General features: G+C 31.7%; 1 protein-coding gene across 2 annotated transcripts in view; it reads right to left on the bottom strand.

Moving 5' to 3' along the window:
• The window catches only part of CUNH8orf34 (chromosome unknown C8orf34 homolog), a 443,306-nt gene that overhangs the window by 241,335 nt on the left and 179,554 nt on the right, over positions 1-22,417 (bottom strand). For both annotated transcript variants that reach the window (XM_064384261.1, XM_064384262.1), the window contains exon 7: positions 18,485-18,651. In XM_064384261.1, the coding sequence (XP_064240331.1) occupies positions 18,485-18,651 (167 nt within the window). The remainder of the gene's footprint in view (positions 1-18,484; positions 18,652-22,417) is intronic.

The raw sequence follows: 22,417 nt of genomic DNA, 5'->3' as shown, positions 1-22,417 counted from the left end.
GGTCTGATTCGCAGGGTCGTCCTCTCCAGCGGTCCTGTCCAGTGTGGTCGGCTCTTCATCAATTCCATGTCTGCTCTGGTGCCGGGATCCTGGGGTCTGCTGAGTCAGGCTATGCCTTCTGACTTGTGCACCACCACATACAGTCTTCCAAACAAGCTCACAATCTATATTTCCAGCCTACAGAGTTTTCACTGTTAGCAAAATTATCAAGATACTAATCAGGGAAATTACAGAATAATGACAGAAAATTATTTAGAATAAATAATTTCATCCTAAAATTTATGGTAGTTTTAGTATCTTTTTCTTAAAATTGCTGTACACAAAATCAAACAATAAGGAAGTATATAAAGCAAAAGAAAAAAAAAACCGTCCTTCCTTAATATTGCTCCCCAAATTTAACCATGGATAGTAGCTTGGTTTACTAGATATTGAAATAAAGATAAATATTTATAAATTTATATCTAATAAAATTTATATACTTTTTGGCCATAATTTTTTTTTTTCAAAAATGAGATGACATACATAATGTTTGTTACTTGTTTTTAGAAGCTAATAATTTGGATGTATTTCATGTACTAATATTTGGATTTGATTAAATTACACAATGTAAGTTTCCACCAACGTGACTGATGGACTGTTACAAAAGGCTTTCTGCCATTTCAAATACAAAAGTGCTAGACACTCGCAGGTGTTTACCCAAAAGAAACTCAAGCAAAGGTGCTGAAGAAGACAGGACAGGGATATTCATAGTGGTACCTGGGGTAATCGTGTAAATCTGGAAATTGATTAAGAGAAATGGATAAATGCATTTTGATATATTCATACAAGGGCATGCTAAGTAGCAGGTAAAGTGAATAGGTACACTTACATATACCTATATGAATACATTTCCAAAACACAAAATTAACTGCAAAAGAAACTGTTTGAATTATATGCATAAAACAATAACATAGGTGTAAATTTTTAAAAAATATACATTATGATTGGTATATCTCTTAACATGTAAAACTGTGATATAATAGAATGAAAACCATAACCAACATCAGCATAATAGTTACCTCTGGAGAAGGGAGGGAACTGAAATTATGGAGAGAGAAGACTGAAAAGAGGGAAGGGCAGAAAATTAATAGTATAAGAGTGTCCTAAAATCTTTGTCTCACTAAGGAGAAGCCAAGAGCTGCAAGATACGTATGTTAAAAAATTTAAAGAATGTAAATAGAATGCATGAATCTCACCAGAGCAAAAGATAAAAGAAAAAAAAGAGATGTGGAAAATAGCCAACACTCACAAAATGCTTCTTATTGCTATGCATCAAGAACTATTCTATACATACTTACTCCTTTAATCCTCACAACAGCCTCTGATTGGTATCCAAATTTTTCAGATGAGAAAACTAAGAGAGAAGCTAAAATAATTGGCTCAAGTTTGTACAAATAGTAATGAACTTGAGAGGCTGAAACAATGGCTTTCTGTCTCCAATGCTAGTTCTTTTTACTATACCACACTATAGTGTATATATTCAATAAAATTGGATTATTCAATAAAACTTACAATACAATAGAAATCAGTAAAGGAAAAGAAATAGGGTATGAAAACAAACAAAAACTTTTTAAAACATAAAAATGTATTAAGAATGTAAACACGAAAAAGTGCCAAAATAAAGCCAAGTATTTTCAGATCCATAATAAATGTCAACAGAGTAAAGCTGCCAACTAGAGGACATGTCTCTGAGGTTGAATTTTGAAGAATACATGAGCAATCTATACTCTTTTGACCAGGGACAAAATTAAAATGTAATGGCACAGAAATACTAAACATAAGTTATTTAAAAAATGTGTGTGTGCACGTATACACAATTCCACACCATGTTTTGTTACAATGCATTTAGATTTTAGATCTGTCAATAACTAGACATTTGCCCTTGTCCAAGTCATTAAATGTCTTTGAGCCTTATTTGCCTTGTCTGTAAAGTGGGAGTGATATCAATCACACTATAGGGTTATCGTGAAAATTAAATGTGATCATGCATATAAACACTTAGTATGGTGGCTTAACCTGTAGCAATGCTTAATAAACTATTAATAAAATTAAAACTATTAAGAAAATTAAAATCTCAAAGTCATTCTTTTAAAGAGAGAAAAGGTTTAAATTACTAAAATCGGAAATATAAAAGGAAGCTACTGACCATGCAGATATAAAAAAGAAATGCTCGGAACAAGTGTATGTCAACAAACTAAATAACAGATGAAGTGGATAGATTCTTAGGAAGACACAAATTATCAAAACTAACCCAATTAAAAAATATAAGATCTGAATAGGTCTTTAACAAGTAAAGTAATTGAATCAGAATTTAAAACTCCAGGTACAGAAGACTTCATTGGAGAATTCTGTCAAACATTTAAAGAATTTGTACTGGTGTTTCATAAACTCTTCCAAAAGATGAATGGAGGAGAAGTTTTCAGGCTCATGTTATTAGACTAGTTTTACATAATTCCAAAACCAGATAAAGACATTAAAAGAACATAAAATAAAAAATAATATCTCTTATAGATGTAGATAAAAAAATCCTCAACAAAATACTAGTAAACTGAATTCAGCAACATATAAAAGGAATTACAGACACAACAAATAAGGATTTATCCCCAAAATACAAGGTTAAGGTAACATATAAATGAAATGTCAACATAATATGCCATATTAAAGAACAAAAACCATGATTGTTTCAAAGATGCCAACATTTTGACAAAAATCCAACATCTTTATGATTCAACAACAACTTAACAAACTAGAAATAAAAGAAAACTTTCTCAAGCTGATAGAGAATCTACAAAAAATCCACAGCCAACATATACATAATGTTGACAGACTCAATGCTTTCCCCTAAGATAAAGAACAGCACAAGGATGACCACTCTGTTCACTTCTATTTTGGTCTTGTATATAGAAAATCCTAAAAAAACACTAAAAAACCTATGACAACTGACAAATATTAAGTAAGACTGAAAAATAAAAATAATAGTGTACAAAATGAATTATGTTCTATACACTATCAATGAAGAATCCAAAAAGGAAATTAAAAAACAATTTCATTGACAATAGCATGGAAAAACAGGACTAAATTTGACAAAAGAAGTATAAAATTTATACTCTGGCAAACTAAAAAATATTATTGAAGAAATTAAAGGTCTAAGTAATTAGAAAGATATTCTATGTTAAAGAATCAGAATAGTTAATATAAGCAATAGTTCCCAAATTGATTTAAAGGTTTAATAAAATTTGTAATAAAATTCGAGGTGATGGTTTTGAGGAAGTTGACTCTAAAATTTAGATAGAAATGCAAGAGAAATAAATTTTAAAAGCCCAGAGTTGGAGGACTAACTAATTCCAAAACATACCACATAGCTAGAGTAATTAGGATAGTATGGTATTGTCATAAAGACAGACATATAAGTAACTGGAATAAAACTGAGAGTCCAGAAATAAATTCAAACATGTATGGTCAATTGATTTTCAACAAGAATACCATGAAAATTCAATGGAAAAAATTCATCTTTCAACAAATTGGTGTTTTGCATGTGGGACTCCTAAATATACACATGCAAAACAATGAAACTGCATTCATACTTCATACCATAAATAAAAATAAACTCAATAGAAATCATGAGCATAAATGTTAGAGTTAAATCTTTAAAACCTCGAGAAGAAAACATGAGTTTATCTTTAGACATTCTGACTTACCTAAGGTAGGGTGGGGGGACTTGGGAGTACACGTGAAGTTCAAAGTCTAGAGGCACAGACTCACTAAAAGACGGAGAGGCAATCTTGAGAGTATAGAATACTTCTTACCCCCATCCTGATCTTACACATATTTACAGCAGTTTCTCTTAACCAGTTTATCATGTCTGCCTATCAGGAAAAAATTACAAGACATAATAAAAGGCAGAATAAAGCCCAAAACAAACAAAACAACTCCTGTAGCCTGAAGAGAGAGAAAACAAAAATTAGAACCATATTCAGATATAGTGCGGATGTTGAAATTATCAGTCTGAAATTTTTTAACCACTATGATTAATATACTAAGGTCTCTAATGAATAAAGTAGACAGCATGCAAGAACAGATGAACAATGAAAGCATAGACAGCAAAATTCTAAGAAAGAATCAAAAAGAAATGCTACAGATAAAAAACATGGTAAGGAAATAAAGAATGCCTTTGATAACTCATTAGTAGACTGGACATGATTGAGAAAAGAATCTCTGAGCTTGAGATTATTGTCAAAACTTTCAAAACAAAAAAGAGAGAAAAAAAGTAAAAATCTCATATCAGAATATTCAAGAACTGTTGGGCAATTGTATAAGGTATAACATATGCATAATAGAAATACCAGGAAGACAGAAAAGAGCAGAAGGAATAATTGAAAAAATCTTGACTGAGAATTTCCCCTAAGTTAACGTCAGACACTAAACCACAGATCCAAGAAGCTCAGAGAACACTAAGTAGGATAAAGGTCAATAAAACTATACCTAGGCACATTATGTGCAAACTGCAGAAAACTGAAGATGAAGAAACCTTGAAAGAAGCCGGAAAAAAAAAAAAAGCCTTACCATTAAGGAGAAAACATAAGAATTACATTTGACTTCTCAGAAATGATGCAAGCAAGAAGAGAGTAGGATGAAGTAGTTAAAGCATTGAGGTGGGGGAAAATCACAAAAACACCAACCTAGATTCCTGTACCATGTGAAAATATCAAATCTCCTTTAAAACTAAGAGAGAAAAAAAGACTTTCTTAGACAAATAAAAATTGACCTCTCTTTCAGCAAATGTCAAAAGAAGTTCTTCAGAGATAGAAAATTATGTCAGAAACTTGTATCTGTATAAAGAAAAAATGAGCATTACAAAATAAAGAAGTGAAGGTGAAATAAAAACTTTTGTTTTTAGCTGGGCACAGTGGCTCATGACTGTAATCGAAGCACTTTGGGAGGCCGACGTTGGGGGATCGCCTGAGGTTGAGAGTTCAAGACCAGCCTGACCAACATGGAGAAATCCTATCTCTACTAAAAATACAAAATTAGCCAGGCATGGTGGCACATGCCTGTAATCTCAGCTACTCGGGAGGCTGAGGCAGGAGAATCACTTGAACTTGGGAAGTGAGGTTGTGGTGAGCTGAGATCGCACCATTGCACTCCTGGGCAACAAGAGCAAAACTCCATCTCAAAAAAATAAAAAAAAAGAAAAAAAAAACTTTTGTTTTTCTTAGTCTTAATTGATAACAGATAGCTGTTCAAAATAATAATAGTAACAATGTATTAAATTGCATGTGTGTCTATGCATATGTATGTGCCAAGTAAATGATGGCAGTAATACAAGGAAAATGAGGGAAGAATTAGGAGTATTTTGATATTATAAGGTATTTGAACTACCAATGAAGCAATATAGTATAAATTTAAAAGTGGACTTGGAATAGTTATAAATATATATTGCAAACTCCATTGCAACCACTAAAACGTAAGTATGAGTGATATGCTAAAAAGGGAGAGAAAGTTATATTACATAAAAGGCTCATTTGAAATCACAAAGGCAGAAACAGAGTGGAAGACAACAATGGGAACAAAGAACAAGAATAATAAATAGAAAACAAGAAAAAAAGATAGATAATAATCCAATTACATCAATAATTACTTTAAATGTTAATGGTTTAAAAACACATATTAAAAGAGTTTGCCAGAGTGATCAAAGCCAATATTTGTACTATCTACAAGAAACTCTCTTTAAATATAAACATGCATAAAGACTAAATTAAATGGATAAAGATATACCATGCTAACACTAATCAAAAGAGAGATTAAGGAGCTATATTAATTTCAGACAGAGCAAACTTCAGAGCAACAAAATCTATCAGGGATAAAAGAGGGGCTTAGAACAATAAAGGAGTTGATTAGTCAATGACATTTAACAATCCTTAATATTTATGTGCCTAACAACAAAGCACCAAAATACACAACATGAAAATTGACAGAACTGTGAGGAAATGTGGATAAATCTATTATTATAATTGAAGGTCTCAATATCATCATAATCATTTCACAAGCAAGCAAGACCAAATTTCAAGTTTAATTTTGAATCCTCATAAATTCTCATGAGGTAACATTATGCAGACTTGACTTTAATATATAAAAATTATTTTTTAGAAGTAAAACGTGCAGTGAAATGCACAGATACTAAGTGCACAATATTATGAGTTTTGATAAATATATGCATCAATATAAAATATTTCCATCACCCTAGAAAGTTTCCTTATGCTAATATGAAGTCTATCCCTCGATCCCCACCTGTTCTGATTTCTATCACTATAGATTATTTTGGCCTGTTCTTAAATTTCTTATGCTTAAATTAATATAGGATATAAAATTTGTGTCTAGTTTCCTTTGTTCAGCTTGTGTGAGTGTCTTAGTTAGCTCAAGGTGACAAAATAAAATACCATAGATTGGGTGGCTTACATGAAAGAAATACCATACATTGGGTGGCTTACATGAAAGAAACTTATTTTCTCATGGTTCTGGAGGCTGGAAATGTCAAGATCAAGGTGCCAAAAGGGTCAGTGTCTAATGAGGACTCTCTCCTTGGGTTGTTGATGGCTGCCTTCTAACTGTGCCCTCACATCCTTTTATCTCTATGTGTGCAAAAAGAGGATTTCTCTCTCTTGGTCTTCTTTTAAAGGCTAACAACTCTCTCAGATTAGGACCTCACCCTTATGATCTTATTTACCCTTAATTACCTCCTAAAAGTCCTATCTCTACATACAATCCCATTGGGGTTAGGGCATCAACATGGATTGTGGGAGGACAAAATTTAGTCAGTAGTGGTAAGATTCATCCATATTGTTACTTGCATCAATATTTAATTGATTTTTATTGTTAAACAGTATTCTATTGTATGAATATTCAACAATTTGTTTACATATTCTCCTGATGACTGACATTTGGATTGTTTTCTGTTCAGGTCATTTTGAATAAAATTGTTTTCTTATGCAAATACTTTTATGAACATATATTTTATCACCCTTGGGGAAAATATCTAGAAATTGTTATGTCATAGAGCAAGTAGATACTAAACTTTATGAGACACTGCTAAACATGTCATACAAAGTGATTGTAAAATTTTGCATTCCCATTAGCAATGTTTGAGAATTCCAGCTGCTTCACATACTTAGCAACATTTGGTGTTGAGAATCTTTAATTTTACCAATTCTAGTTGGTATGAAGTAGTATCTCAATGTTGTTTTAACTTTTATTTCCCTGATGGTTAATTACGTTAAACATTCTTCAAGTGCTTATTTCCCATTTGTTTATCTCTTTTGTGAAGTGCCTATTAAACTTTTTTTTGTATTTTAATTGGGTTATTTGTCCTTTAAAAAAACTGATTTGTAGGAGTTCTGTATATATTCTAGATACACATTTGTTAGGTATTAATATATTGTATATATTTTCTCTAAGTCAGTGAGTAGCATGCATTTACCAGTTTTCTTTTTATTTTTTTGAGGAGCAATCTGTCATTTAATGAATTTTAATTTATCAATTTTTTATTTTATTCTTAGTGATTTTTGCTATCTCTAAACAATTTTTGCCAGGACAATGTTTTGAATATATTCTACATTTTCTCTAGAAGTTTTATAGTCTCTGCTTTTATGTTTGGGCTATAATTCATCTCAAAGTAATGTTTGTTGTGGCATAAAGTAGAGGGGTCAAAGTTCATTCCCTTTCTTTACATTTATTCAATTGTTCCAGCACCAATGGTTGAAAATATTTCCCTTTCTGTATCAAATTGCCTTGGTGCCTTTGTTAAAAACAAATTGACCACATATGTGTGGATCTATTTCTGAACTGTAATCCATTCCAGGAATCTGTTATTCTAGCCTTATGTCAATACCACATTGTCTTGATTATTACAGCCTTAGGGTAAGTACTGCAATCAGATCCTGTAATTCCACTGATGCTATTGTTCTTTCTTCACATGATTTTGGCCATTCGAGGTCATTATTTCCATATAAACTTTAGAATTTGAATGTTAACTTTCTAAGCCTATTAGAAATTCATTTGAGACTGTACTGGGTCTTAGATATTTAATTTAACAATATTTTTAAGTGTATATAACTATGTTTATAAGAGGTATTCATGTGTAATTTTTAAAAATATCTTTGCCAGGTTCTGGTATCAGCTATGATGATTTTCTAACAATCTGAGAAGTGTTCCCTGTGTTCTATTTTCTGAAAGAATTTGTTATATTTGGCATTATTTCTTTTCTAAATATGTAATTGAATTCACCAATGAAATCATGTAAACTGGAAGTCTTCTTTTTGGGAAGCATTTTGCTTACAAATTTAATTTCTTTAACCTACATGGGACTATTTAGATGTACTTTTCTTCTTCTTTTACACCTGGTGTGATGTGTTTTGCCAGAATATTTTTCCAGTATATCTAAGTTGTCAAATATGTTGGCAAACATTTGTTTGTAATAGTCTTTTGTTATCCTTTGTGTCTGTAAGATTTGTAGTCAAATTAGATCCCGTCTTTCATTTCCAATATTGGTAATTTGTGGTTCTCTGCTTTTTCCTTTGTCAGTACTACTAAGAATTTTTCAGTTTGGGCATTGCTAATATTCTGTATGTTCACATATTTTGACTTCATTGATTCATTTTATCTGTATTATTTCCTTTTTTCTACTTATTTGAATACAATATGCATTTATTTTCTAGCTTTTTAAGATAGAAACTTACATCAATGATTTCAAAACTTTCTTGTTTAAAGCTCTGAGTTTCTCATTAACCACTCTTTTGGCTATATCTCCACAAACTTTATGTGTTGCATTTTTATCATTTAGTTTGAATTATTTTCTATGTTCTCTTTTTATTTTTCTTTGAGCTATTTGTTATTAAGAGTGTCTGATTTACAAGTATTTTCAGACTTTCCTAAGTGTCAGTTACGAATTTCTAATTTAATCATGTTGTGATAAAAGTATAGAAAGTTGACACTACATATGAACTATTTCTATAAAAATTTTATCTGCACTTGAAAATAATTTGTATTCTGCAGCTGTTTGGTGTATTGTACTATAAATTTCAAACTACAATAAATGTTGATACTGTTATTCCAATCTTCTATATCCATACTAATTTTTCTCTACTTTTCTATCAATTATTTAGAGACATGTATTTAAATATCCAACCATGATATCCCATTTGTTTTCGTTTTGTCAGATTTTACTTGATGCCTTTTGAAACTCTGTTTTAAATGCATATACATTTAGGATTGTTATGTCTTCCTGCTGAATGTACTTTTAATCATTAAGCTATCTTTCTTGTGCCTACTTTTTGCATATAATTCTTTTGCTAACTTTATATTTTCAACCTCTCTGGTCTTCAGAGTGTGAATCTTAGAGTGTGCTTACAAGTCTTGCTTGTTTATCCAGTCTGACAACCTCTGCCTTTAATTGGTGTGTATAATCCATTTATACTTAATGTAATTATTAATATGTTTGGGTTTAAGTTTACCATTCTGCTATTTTCTATTTGCCCTAACTGCTCTGTGTTCATTTGTTCCTCCTTAGTCAAATATATTTTAGTATTTCATTTGATGTTTTATATTAGCTTTTTAGGGAAAATTCTTTGTATTTTTTTCACATTTTTAAGTGACTGCTCTTGGAATTAAAGAAATGCATTCCTAATTTATTATGTTCTACTTCCAATAAATAGTGCATCACTTCTTATAATAATATAGAAGTTTTAGCACTATAATTTCATTTACTCTCATTCTTTGTGCCAGTTTATCACATAATTTTTCTGCTGTGTTTATTATAAACTCTATATTACATTGTTTGTGTTTTTGCTTTAAGTAGTCAAGTGTCTTTGAAAATTAATGAAAAGTAAGATAGTCTTACATATTAACCATTTCAGGGAATCTTCATTCTTTTCTATAGATCTGATTTTCCATCTGGTCTCATTTCCTTCTACCCTGAGGGATGCTTTAACATTTCTTATAATGTAGGTCTGCTGATAACATATTCTCTCAGCTTTTGTTTATCTTAATTATCTTTATTTTGCCATCATTTTGAAAGATATTTTTACTGGATGTAAAATTTTGGAAGGCATTTTTTGAGCACTTTAAAGCAATTATTCCATTGTGTTTTGGCCTTACTTATTCCTGACATGGTATCAGCTGATATTTCATCATTGTTCCACTATTGTACTATTTTTGCTCTGAATGCTATTGAGTTTTCTATTTATAACTAAATTTTAGAAATTTGACTATAATGTGTGTATTAGTCTATTTTCATGCTGCTAATAAAGGCACACCTGCAACTGGCTAATTTATAAAGAAAAAGAGGTTTAATGGACTCATAGATCCACATAGCTAGGGAGGCCTCACAATCATGGAGAAAAGCAAAAGGCATGTCTTACATGGTGGCACACAAGACAGAATGAGAGCCAAGTGAAAGGGGAACTCCCTCAGAAAATCATCAGATCTTATGAGACTGGTTCACTACCATGAGAACAGTATGGGAAAAACCACCCCCAGGATTCAATTATCTCCCACAGGGTCCCTCCCACAACAGGTAGGAATTCTGGGAGCTACAGTTCAGGCTGGTACTGAACTCCTGAATTCAAGAAGTCCTCCCACCTATGCCTCCCAAAGTGTTGGGATCACAGGCGTGAGCCACTGTGCCTAGAACTGGCTCAAATTCTTTATCAGATATACTGAACACCTTCTATGCATGATTTACTTCATCTTCACAAAACCCTAAGAAATGAATATTGTTATTACTTCCATTTTTCTGATAACGGACTGATACTTGAAGGAAGTTACTGTCCTTAAATCACATAATTAGGGTCAGTGACGAAGCTTCAAACACGGACTACCTGAATACAAAACTCATGCTATTATTACTTCTAATACTATGCTATTTTATCTTCCATATAATTAATTTCCTGAGACAAATTTAGACTTTGTTTTACTATATTAATAATACTCTATTTTAAATTCTTAAAACACAGAGTCCTCCGAAAATGTCAGTAATTAAAAAGTAATTATGAGGACCTAAGAGAGCACTTAAGAAGTGAAAAAGAGCTAGTCCAACAAATCCGCTTTGGACAATTCTTGAAAAAGTTTTTAAAAAATTAAAACTGTATATGAAATTTTTTATATCATTAAGTGCCATAGATAAAAAATAAATAAATAAAAGTGTATATGAAATTTTAAGCTTATACATGATATAAGAAATTCGTCATTTATTAAACTAGGACATTCAATTATATTTTGCAGAAATAAACAAAAAAGTAAAATAAAATCACTAGATTTTGATTTATCTCAATTAGAACACTTAAATGTTTTCCCATTGTGTTCTTTAGTTCTCCTCTATTTAATAGTTTCAGAGCAATTGTAAAAAATATTTGATATTGTTATGATTATTTTCTCTCTGAAATTATTGAACAGAAGACATTTTTTAAAAGAAAATAATAAGATTTTTCACTTCAAAAATAATTCATACGTAGGACTAGCTTAACATTTGGGATTTTGAAAATTTGTTTATAATACACTTTTTAAAAATGCTTGAATAAAACTACACAAAAACTGTCATTTTCCAGATGTTGAAAATAATCAAAAAGCTTTGTGCCCATTCTTCTGTTAACGTGTTTAGTATTCAACTTCAATAATTTTCTTTTTTTTAGATGGAGTTTAGCACTGTTGTCCATGCTGGAGTGCAATAGTGCAATCTCGGCTTACTGCAACTTCTGCCTCCTGGGTTCAAGCGATTCTCCTGCCTCAGTGTCCCAAGATGCTGGGATAGTAGAGACGAGTTTTACCATGTTGGCCAGGTTGGTCTTGAACTCCTGAACTCAGGTTATCAACCCACCTCGGCCTCCCAAAGTGCTGACATTACAGGTAGGAGCCACCATGTCTGGCCAACTACAATAATTTTAAGGTTTCTATTCAGAATATTTTAATAAGTTGTTAGGAATATTGTGATATATTAAAATTTAAATGGATTCCTATAATTATACATTCAGTTTTAAACAATTCAGTAAGAGTTTTAATGCTTCTTTAATATCTGTTGGTTTTGATGTTAAAATGCAACTAATCACTGAATTAATTACGCTTCTTTACACATTTTCAACCAAGAAAAATATACAATAAAGTTATGATTTCTCATTGCTTTCAAATGACTCTTACATAGAACACAAATTTAAAATCAGCCAAGTAATATGAAAATTATTACTATGGCTAAACAAATGATCTTGAAATATAGCATCACCATTTTATAAAGCATTTGAAGTGGGCAAGTTTATTTCAAAAGCAACAACACCCTAATAATATGTAACACTACTTTTCAATTTAGTTGGTTTGTTTACACAATGAATTAATGTGAAACCATCAAAATTGTGCTGCTTCAAACATTTTCATATCTATAAAAATAATTCAAGACGTTTTTAAGCCTACAGATTGTCATCATGTTTATAATTTTATTTACATAAAGTATATAAATTTATAGTACAAATTTGTAATTTTTTTATATCTCCTTGTCTCTCTATCTTATTCCTACCCTAAGCTCAACTTTTGCTACCAGAGATACATGTGTAGGCAGATTAAACACTTACACAGAAGAAAATGAAAGACAGTAGAGTAATTTGCTATACAACCTTAATCAAATCATATAGATATCTATCCTTGCCTTAATATCCATGTGAAAATGAAAAATTTAGTGCTTTGTATTGATACAGCCAATATTTTGGCTTGGAAATACATAGATAGCCTTACCTCTTATCTTTTTAAGCTTTTAGTTTTTTGTGGGAAACATAAATTTTTGCTGTTGTAGGCAATTTCCCCAAGCTAAAGACAGCTTTTTTTTTCCTTTGCCTATAGCCTACAAAATGTTCTGGGTTCGAGGATATACATTTATCCAGAAGAAAAGCTTCGTATAGAAATTCTAGTGTCTTTTGTCAAATATTCCTGTTAATCATGACAAAAAGAAAAAAATTAAAAGCACTTTCAGAGAAATAATCTCATTTTTTAAAAATTCCCACAACATTCCTGTGGAGTAGGAAGGTCATATATAGTCACCAGCATTTTATAATTAATTACTTGACCTGAGGTGACAATATTAGCAAGAGGTAGCATGAGGGCTGGACCTGGGTCATTAGAGTGTTTGGCAGCCAGCGCATTTGGCTATACACCACTAACACCACCACATATGCATATGACACTGTGGCTCATGCCTTTGCAGGGTAGTCAGTGAAAAGCTGTGACATAAACATGAAAAAATATATTATTCTATATCATTGGTATGTGTCAAAAAACATGTAACTTATTCAAAGTGATAGACAGGTTTTAAACAACTCTTTTCACAAATATATTGGAAATGGCTGTGTCTTAAAGAAGTTTTCCAATAGGTGTATAATTGAGATAAAAGGCATTTGTCAATAATTTGAGTTTAGATTTCATTTTCAAACTATTGACATTTATTCCACTATGTTGATCTGTTTTTACCATTGATAATTTTTTACAAGAAAGAAAGTAATATTTCTTTCTAAAACCATAAATGTAAATCACATAGGATGATGTATATATTTTGGTGGCATGCAGATTTATATTTATTTAAAGAATAATCTATCATTTGCAAGTGTTTTGATAATTTGTTGAAAAGAAACAAAAGTGAAGAATGAAGAGTATAAAAAACAAAACAATTCTAAACACAAAACAAGTAAATCTAGAAGCAATAAAAGGGACTGAGTGACATTAAGCAAAAACAAAGAATCCTAAATAAAGTTTTAACATAATAATATGACGAAAATGAATCATAAAGAAACCATTTTCTCAAGTCTATGCTAGAATTATTTTATAATTTATGTGATTTTCCTACTCTAAGCAGTTCATTTTTGAAGTGCTCCTGTAAAATACATCAGGAAGGAGGACATAAGAAAGTGATACAAACTACATTAGCCAGAGCAAGACTTCACCTCTTAAAAAAAAGTAAAACAAAGTCCTTGGACTTCTTATGAATAATCTTTTTTATGAATAACCTTCATTTTAAAGTGACAACTTTTCTGTTATCCTGATTACCTCCAATGACCAATATTCAAAAGATCAAACGAAACAAAAAGATAAACAGTTTGTATGTATAGTCCTCTCTGTTTTAGATTATTTTACATACTTTATTAAAATATAGGTACATGGATGGGTAGGTGGATTTTTCTTTAAACATTTAGTGCTCCCTCTCTCTTCCTTTTTAAGAAATTTTACATCATTGAGTGGCAATATTCATTTCTCACTAGGCAAAATGCATGTTCTTATTTTGTCAATGTGGGCGCATTCTTCTTTAAGAAGCCTCCAATTTAAAAAACAGAACAGAGAGTGAACTGAGTGAATATTTACTTTATAAAGGTTGATCAGAATGTAAGAAAAAAAGTGTCGAATGATGACCTCAATGTGTTAAGTCCTTCTAGTAATTTGTTTTTATTATAAAATTCAGTAACATATTGAGGTAATAGAAACTCAATGACTATATTCAGCAAATAATCCTAGCATAATTATACTTGCTCTTGATTATTCATTTTAAAACATATAAAAGGTATTTGCAATCACCTTGTTTGTTCTTGGCAATGTAATTGCCAGCCTGGGAAGCATGATGAAACTTCATCTCTGCAAAATTTTTGATTTAACTTTTAATTTTTGATTTTATATAATTATAGGCTAAAACCAAAAAGTATGAAACATAATTAATAGTTTCCTTTTTATCATTTTTAAATACTTGCCTCATCATCAATTCTGAGAAACTTTAATAAATGTTTTATAAATTTTTATAAATTGTATAGGATAGTAATACCCCTTATTAGAATGTATAAGAAAAGCAGTTGTAGGCCGGGCGTGGTGGCTCACGCCTGTAATCCCAGCACTTTGGGAGGCCGAGGTGGGTGGATCACGAGGTCAAGAGATCGAGACCATCCTGGTCAACATGGTGAAACCCCGTCTCTACTAAAAATACAAAAATTAGCTGGGCATGGTGGCGCGTGCCTGTAATCCCAGCTACTCAGGAGGCTGAGGCAGGAGAATTGCCTGAACCCAGGAGGCGGAGGTTGTGGTTAGCCGAGATCGCGCCATTGCACTCCAGCCTGGGTAACAAGAGCGAAACTCCGCCTCAAAAAAAAAAAAAGAAAAAGAAAAGAAAAGCAGTTGTATATTTCAAATAATACTGATGTTTTTAAATGAATATTAATCATAAAGAGAATAATCAAAAACAGGACTGAAATTTGCTTTTCAACAAAAATAAGATGAAAATGCATCTAATGTAAGAAAAATATCTCACTGCAGGCTCCACCTTCCAAGCTCAGGTTATCCGCCTACCTCAGCCTCTCCAGTAGCTGGGACTACAGGTTCATGCCACCACACCTGACTAATAGTATTTTTTGTAGAGATGAGGCTTCATCATGTTTCCCAGGCTGGTCTCAAATTCCTGGACTCAAGCAATCCACCCACCTCAGCCTACCAAAGTGCTGGTATTACAGGCATAAGCCACTATGCCCAGGAATAAATTTCTCATTCTACCATTGTAACTTGTCATTCCATTTGGGAAATTTATTTATTTTATTAATTTAAAAAATATGTGAAGATTCTTTATAACATTTTATTCACTGTGGTCATTAATTGCCAGAACAATTATTAAAATACTTGAAAATATATTTGAACATGAGATGACTTGGCAGATATTTTATTCAATATCTTCTATAATTACAGCACCAATTTCAGAGGTGCTTAAAATGATTATATCTTAAAAATTCACAAGTTTGGATGTTTCATTATCTGACAAGTTATTCCATATTAGGCTACTTCTGTACTGTGAATTTACAAGTACCATTTAAAGCAATCTTACAGAAAATATTTAATCTACTTAAAAATTATAAGTGTTGTACTATAATATTTTCATATGCCCAAAACATTTAGAAATCCACAAATATATAAACAACTGTGAATAATTAAATATTAATCAATATATATTAACAATGCTAGTTTCCTTAATAAACAAAACAAGAGTCACAATAGTTATTACTAACTTCTACTAGTTCAACTAACAGGATTTTTTTTTTCCTTCAAATCAACCAATTTTACTGAGGAATAATCCTTTTTATATTAATGTTAAATAATTATACCTTTCACTTATTTATCACTGCACAAGGTTTACAGAGTGCTTTCCACGCCTAATAAATATTCTTCAGCCAGTTATATCTTGGCATAGATGACAAGGACCAGTTAAACATTTAAAACACATAAGCTATAGCAAACTCATCTATAAAATGTTGCAGTTTCAAAAAGATATTTTAAATATCAGATGTCTCTAACGTATTTTACAATGATTCTACATAAACTATAAAATTTGATTTCACATAAATTTCCCAGAACTTAGCATTTGTATTTTTCTCAAATAGACATGATCACATATGTTTCACTGAAATCGGTTTCAAAAACAGGAAATTGAATATGGCATTATTTTAGGGAAAAGCCCAGTGGACTTGTAACATTCCAAGCTATCACGGGATAACCTCATGACCTAGAGACTAACATTATTACACTGCTTGCCACCTGTGCTGAGATATGTGGAATTACATCGAGAAAGTCCAAACCTTCAAATATCTCTTATTATTATACTTGCTCAGACCACAGGCTGAAATGTCTAAAGAATTAATGAGGACTAGTTATTACTTGATCATCATTAGGTAGTCTCCAAGAGTCAATTCTTGGTCTTCAGCTTCTTGGAAGACTAAAACCTTCAGGCAGGGCAGCTGAGATCTAGGGAGTACTGGCTTGGTATGTACACCTGCATCTCCCGAAAGAAACCCTGGATCGCACTTGCCTCTTCCCTGTTACTGACCAAAGCAGAGGAACCATTTACAGGTATAGTTATGGAGCACAACCACAAAAGAGCCCATACCTACATGAGCAAACCTACAATGACCACACCCTGACTGCTGAGCTTACATCTACTTGCTCTTCAGGACTAACCAGAGGAATCAGCTTCTCTAGGAAACATTCCTTGATCACTGTCCCTCACCTCTTCTACTTTAGGTGTTACCCTTATATACAACTTTGTGCTTCATCCAATTAGTGCAGGTAGCAAACACTATTAGAATGACGTATTTACATTTGTATCTAGAACATCACAATATGAAATTCCTTCAAACAGAGATCATGATGATTTTATTTTTATGTTCCCAGGCCCAAGCCAAGTACCTAGCACATAGTAAGTGCTCAGTAAATGTTTGTTGAATGAAGCTACCACTGCCACATACAGCATGTCTGCCACATTAATGATCTGGAGGTGAGGATAAGACCCAACTGGAAGAGACCAACAGCATGTAGTGAAAATTCCATGTCATAGTCTCCTTAATGCTAGTATGAATGCAGTTTTTACAGCATCAGAAAACATCTTTCAAACCTGTCACCACTGACACCTTTGTAGGCCTATGCATGAAGACAATATATCATTTTTTATAATGATAGTATTTTACTGCCATAAACACTTAAAACCAAGGAATCTCAATTTTTAAAAAAACTTTAGAAAATAGCTGTATTTTCTGAGATTCCATTCCATATGTAAAACATGTTTAAGGCTTTCAAATAATTATATTATTTGTTCTCTTTCTAAATAAAATACATCATCATATTGTTACAAAGTATTTGAAAATTATACTCTTAATTTTTCACAGAATAATTGAAACCATTGATTTAAAAACTCATTGTTTTATATGTGAATCACTCTGAAATAACATTTCATCTTCTTCCTTCAGAAAAATGATGTTCCAAGAAGTTCAGTTTAAAAATTTATATGAAGAGATTTCTGATGAAGCAAAAACATACATATACTACATTAAAAATATAAAAAGATATCCTACATATATAAGATTAATAAAGTTTTCATGAAAGTAACAGACCTGAAGAAAGTCTGAAATCTCTGCAAACTTTCCTGTAATTTATGGAAAACATAAAACATGAATTTACTATCTGCCTCGTTAAACCTCATTCTATTTTTCTAAAGCATCCTCAAAATAACAGGGGAACATTTTGAGGTGGGGTTGAAATATGTACTTTGGTTATATTTTTTAGACAAAAGATATAAACAAGGCAATTATTATCAGAGAATAAAGCAGACAGACTTGAATTTTGATCACAGTTGCACACAGAATAGAGCTTGATTACGTAATCGGAAGGTAAAGTGCAGCATACACAGAGCACAAAATACAGTCTAATAAATATTCACATGCTTAGGTTATTTCAATTTAGTTCTTACATGCAACTTCATGGGAGTCTAATGTAAATAAAATATGTACTAAATGGTTTCTTTTCCCTAGACAAGGCTACTCAAAACTTCTAAAATCGCTTAATCACTACACATTTTTTACAATGCCAGAAAAGAAAATGAGAAATTATTAATTTTTAAAATTACCCAGCAATTCCATTGCATCATCTTCATTATCAATATCTTCTTCTGTTACGGATGGGGTAGGGCTGTGGATGGACTCAAAAGAATCTTGAGAGAGCATTGCTGCCAGGAGTTTCTTATGTTGCTGTTGCTGCTGTTTTAATCCTTTAGTCTTAGGCTCCATCTTTAAGCTGAAGAAATATTTAAATGTTAATTTGCTGTGTTAAGTAAAGAAAATCTACAAATAAATTTCCGTTCGGTTACTATGCAAATACATGGACATGTTACTAAAGTTTTCCCCAAGGATAATGGAAATATTGTCTTTCTTGGACAGTCATTTGTACCTTGCTAAGGAATTCCCAAGTGAGTATGGGGAAACTGAAATCTGGCTCATTTAAGAGGGAAGGTGTTAATTTACTCCTACCTATTGTTGCCATGCGGAAATTAAAGTCTACTTGATGATTTTCTGATTTTTAAAGAGAAGCTAGGAAGTCCAGATTGTTAGTCCTTGATTTACCAAAGCAAGTGCATGTTAAGAAAAACACACTCAATGGGATATTTTAAAATATTATGTTAAGACGTTTTAAAATACTCAACTTTAATTTCTTTTGCATATGTGTATATAGTTGTCTCAACATCATTTGTTAAAAAGACTATTCTCTCTTTCATTGAATTATCTTGCTTTTATTTATAGTGCTTTTGAGTCTATCTCTGTATAGTTTTACTAGTGACTGCTCTTCCTGTTACTGTGTGTGTGTGTGTGTGTGTGTGTCTGTGTGTGTATTCAGTAGACTACTGTATTAGTATCAACATTTACCACTTGGAGTGAAATATGGATACCTTACTTCCATTTTGGACTCTTTAGTTTCCCTACTTTTTAATCTTATTGAGTATCAGATGATGTTATAATTTTTATTTCAATAAATATCATTTCTAAAACTCGTGAAGATAGTCCGTTGTATATACCTATATTCCTGCTCTTTCTGTTTTTCTTTCTTCCTTCCTGATGTTTTGAGGTAGATTCTTTCTTGCCACTGAGTTAGATTCATTGTTGCCACTCAGCTCTCCTCCAACTTTAGTAGGGAAAGGGAGTCTCAAGTGTGGCAGGGAAGGAAAGCATGTCCCCTAACCATTTATTATCAGTGAGAAGAGTCAATTCTTCTGGCCTGTGTCTCTAGCTTCTCCCAGTTTTGTTGGTGTGGCTGCTGTTCAATCAGGGGAAGATAACCTACATGGGCCACGTTTTCTTGCTAGTCTGGGAGCAGGGAAATGCCAGTTATTCTGCTCAAGGGAGAATTACAAGGTGCCCCTGCTGCTATGCTATTCCTCCAGCCCTCAGGTTCCTAACCATTCCACCTTCCTCTTTACCCTTGTCAGGGCTCTCTTTTGGTGCCTCTTGCTTTATTTCAGGGTTTATAGGGGTATGTAGTGAGGGACAACAAAATGTAATTACTCGGTGTCATCTTGTCCAAACAGAAGTGACACGTGACTTGTTAATTAGAAAAGGCAATGGATATCTTTACACTGGAAAAATCTGGTGGACATCACCTTAACCAAGTGATAAAACTTAGCCTCACCAATAATACTGGACAAATTGACATTAATGTACTTCCTAATACAATACAATAGGAAAGTACATCCTATCAAATATGTAGAATTTTTTCCAAAAATGTTTCATATGAATTTAATCAGAGAACAATCTGACAAATGCAGATTTGGGGAAATTTTTCCAGATAACTGGACCGTAGTCTTCAGGAATGTAAATGTCATAAAAAAGAAACAAAAGGCAGAGGACTGTTGTAGATTACAGAAGACTCAAAAGATGACAACTAGATTCCACACATGATCCTTTATTACATGCTAGATAAAAAAGAAACAAATATACCAAAATCCATAAAAGACTTTACTGGAAAAACTGAAGAAATTTGAAAATGGACTCTAAATTAGATAACTTTATGGTCAGATTGTCAAATAATTTGATATGATTATATTATGGGTACATAAGAAAATATCTTTATTCTTAAGAAATACATCTTGAAGAATAACAGAATTAACATTTTATAAAATCTATATTTTCAGATGGTTCAGAAAAAAATAGAAAATGATATATGATAGATATATAGATAATAGGTCATAGATAAAATGAAGATGGTAATATGTTCATTGGTGAATACAGGTGGAGGGAATGTGGATCTTGATATTACTACTTTTAAATTTTCTGTGGTTTGAAACTTTTAAAAGTAAAAAGTTGAGGAAAAAATAAGAACAAATATATGAAAGCATACACGTTAACAATATTCATCTTAATTTTATCTTCTATCCCAAATTAGTTTCCCAACATAAATAGGACTGTTGCTAAGATGTTGAAAAAAATGCATCCCTTTTTAGGTAATTTTTAAATTTGAGTAACCCTTGATATAATTCCAAATGATTAAAGAAAATTATTTTTACTTTTCAATGGTGGAGATATAATATAAATATTCACTTGTAAATGGATGGGAGAATTTTATTTGCTCTCGTCTCTTGCCGTGGCATCTGTCCTCTGCATCACTGCATTGCATTACGTGTCTTTTAAACTAAGAAACAATGTAACAATGATAAAGTCTTCCTTGACCAATTTTATTCATTGAGAAACAAAACCAATCAAAACAAAATTTTAATTTGGATTTCTTAGCTGATAAATTTAACATGTTAAGCTGGAATTAACACCTAAATTATTTTATCTAATTAAATTTTTTTTTTAAATAACAATATTCATGTATTATTTTAGCCCCATTAGCTTCTGATTACTAGAAGGGATATATGTATTGCTTTGAATGACAATCAAACATAGTTAATCTATAAGATGCATAATTCGGGGCAAGTAATTTCTCCTTTCTTTTCCTCAGTTTTGTTATCCATAATGCAGATTATAGTAGTATGTCTAATATATGGTGGTTGGACTATTAAAAAGGGTTAATAAATGTAGAACAGTGCCTGACAAATAGCTCTATTTATGACTGTTTAATAAATCATTAAATTTCCCATCATAACTTTAAATTTTATATTATGAATTTAACAAAACGTAATAGAATATTATACCTTATAATATTCTATGCTTACCAAATATATTTTATGTTTTCATGTAAAAAGACAGTTACAGCTTTAAGGCAATTTTCCCCCTTAGGAGTCAAATAATAATTCACAAAGTATAACTGTTTGAATCAGATGTTATATGTACATTGTGACAACTGTTTCTGCCTATTATGTACCTAAATATATATATATAGGATGGTTCAATAGTAAATATTTTGTGCAAAAGTAGTATATACTACATCTTGAAATTTATTTTATATTAATAATCATAAATCAAATGTTTATTTATAAAACATAATTATTTCTAAAAGGCCAACGTATCTTCAAAACATGCCTGTTTATAGAAAAAGAGTATATCTATTCAAATATAAACTTAGAATTTTATTCCAGGACTATAACTGCTTTTCTAGAATCTTTGGGGCTGCATGTGTCCTGTTGCATAAACTCTATATTATGTAATATTTTCAGGAGGGTCCGTGGCCTCACCCTGTTATCAAATACATCAGTATTTCTACATCATTATGTATCAGCGTTCTCCCTGAGTGGGATAAATAAAGAATCTATAGGGTTCGGATCAGGTTTTGCTATAATTAATTATGAAAACAACTTTGGTTCTCAGAGCATTTTGAATTTCACAATTACAGATAAGGATTGTAAGGAAAATATTTGAATAAATAACTGAGAGATGAAATCTCAAACACTGATGTTAGGTAAAGTGAGATGGGGGCTGAGACTTGAGGTTGGAATTACAGAAGGCAGAGGTCATTTGAACGACACTGGGCAACTTGGACAAGAGGTCATCCTGTGACATTGACAAGGCTGCTTTCAGTAGGTGGTGGAAATAACATTCTGTTTGGAAAAGACTGCAAAACGAGGGGTCAG

This window comes from Aotus nancymaae, unplaced genomic scaffold (assembly GCF_030222135.1).
Source record: "Aotus nancymaae isolate 86718 unplaced genomic scaffold, 86718_ANA_hifiasm-v0.15.2.pri h1tg000036l, whole genome shotgun sequence".
In the NCBI taxonomy this organism is placed as follows: domain Eukaryota; kingdom Metazoa; phylum Chordata; class Mammalia; order Primates; family Aotidae; genus Aotus; species Aotus nancymaae.
Note: the sequence above shows the minus strand (reverse complement) of the source record. Positions and strands in the feature narration are given on the sequence as shown.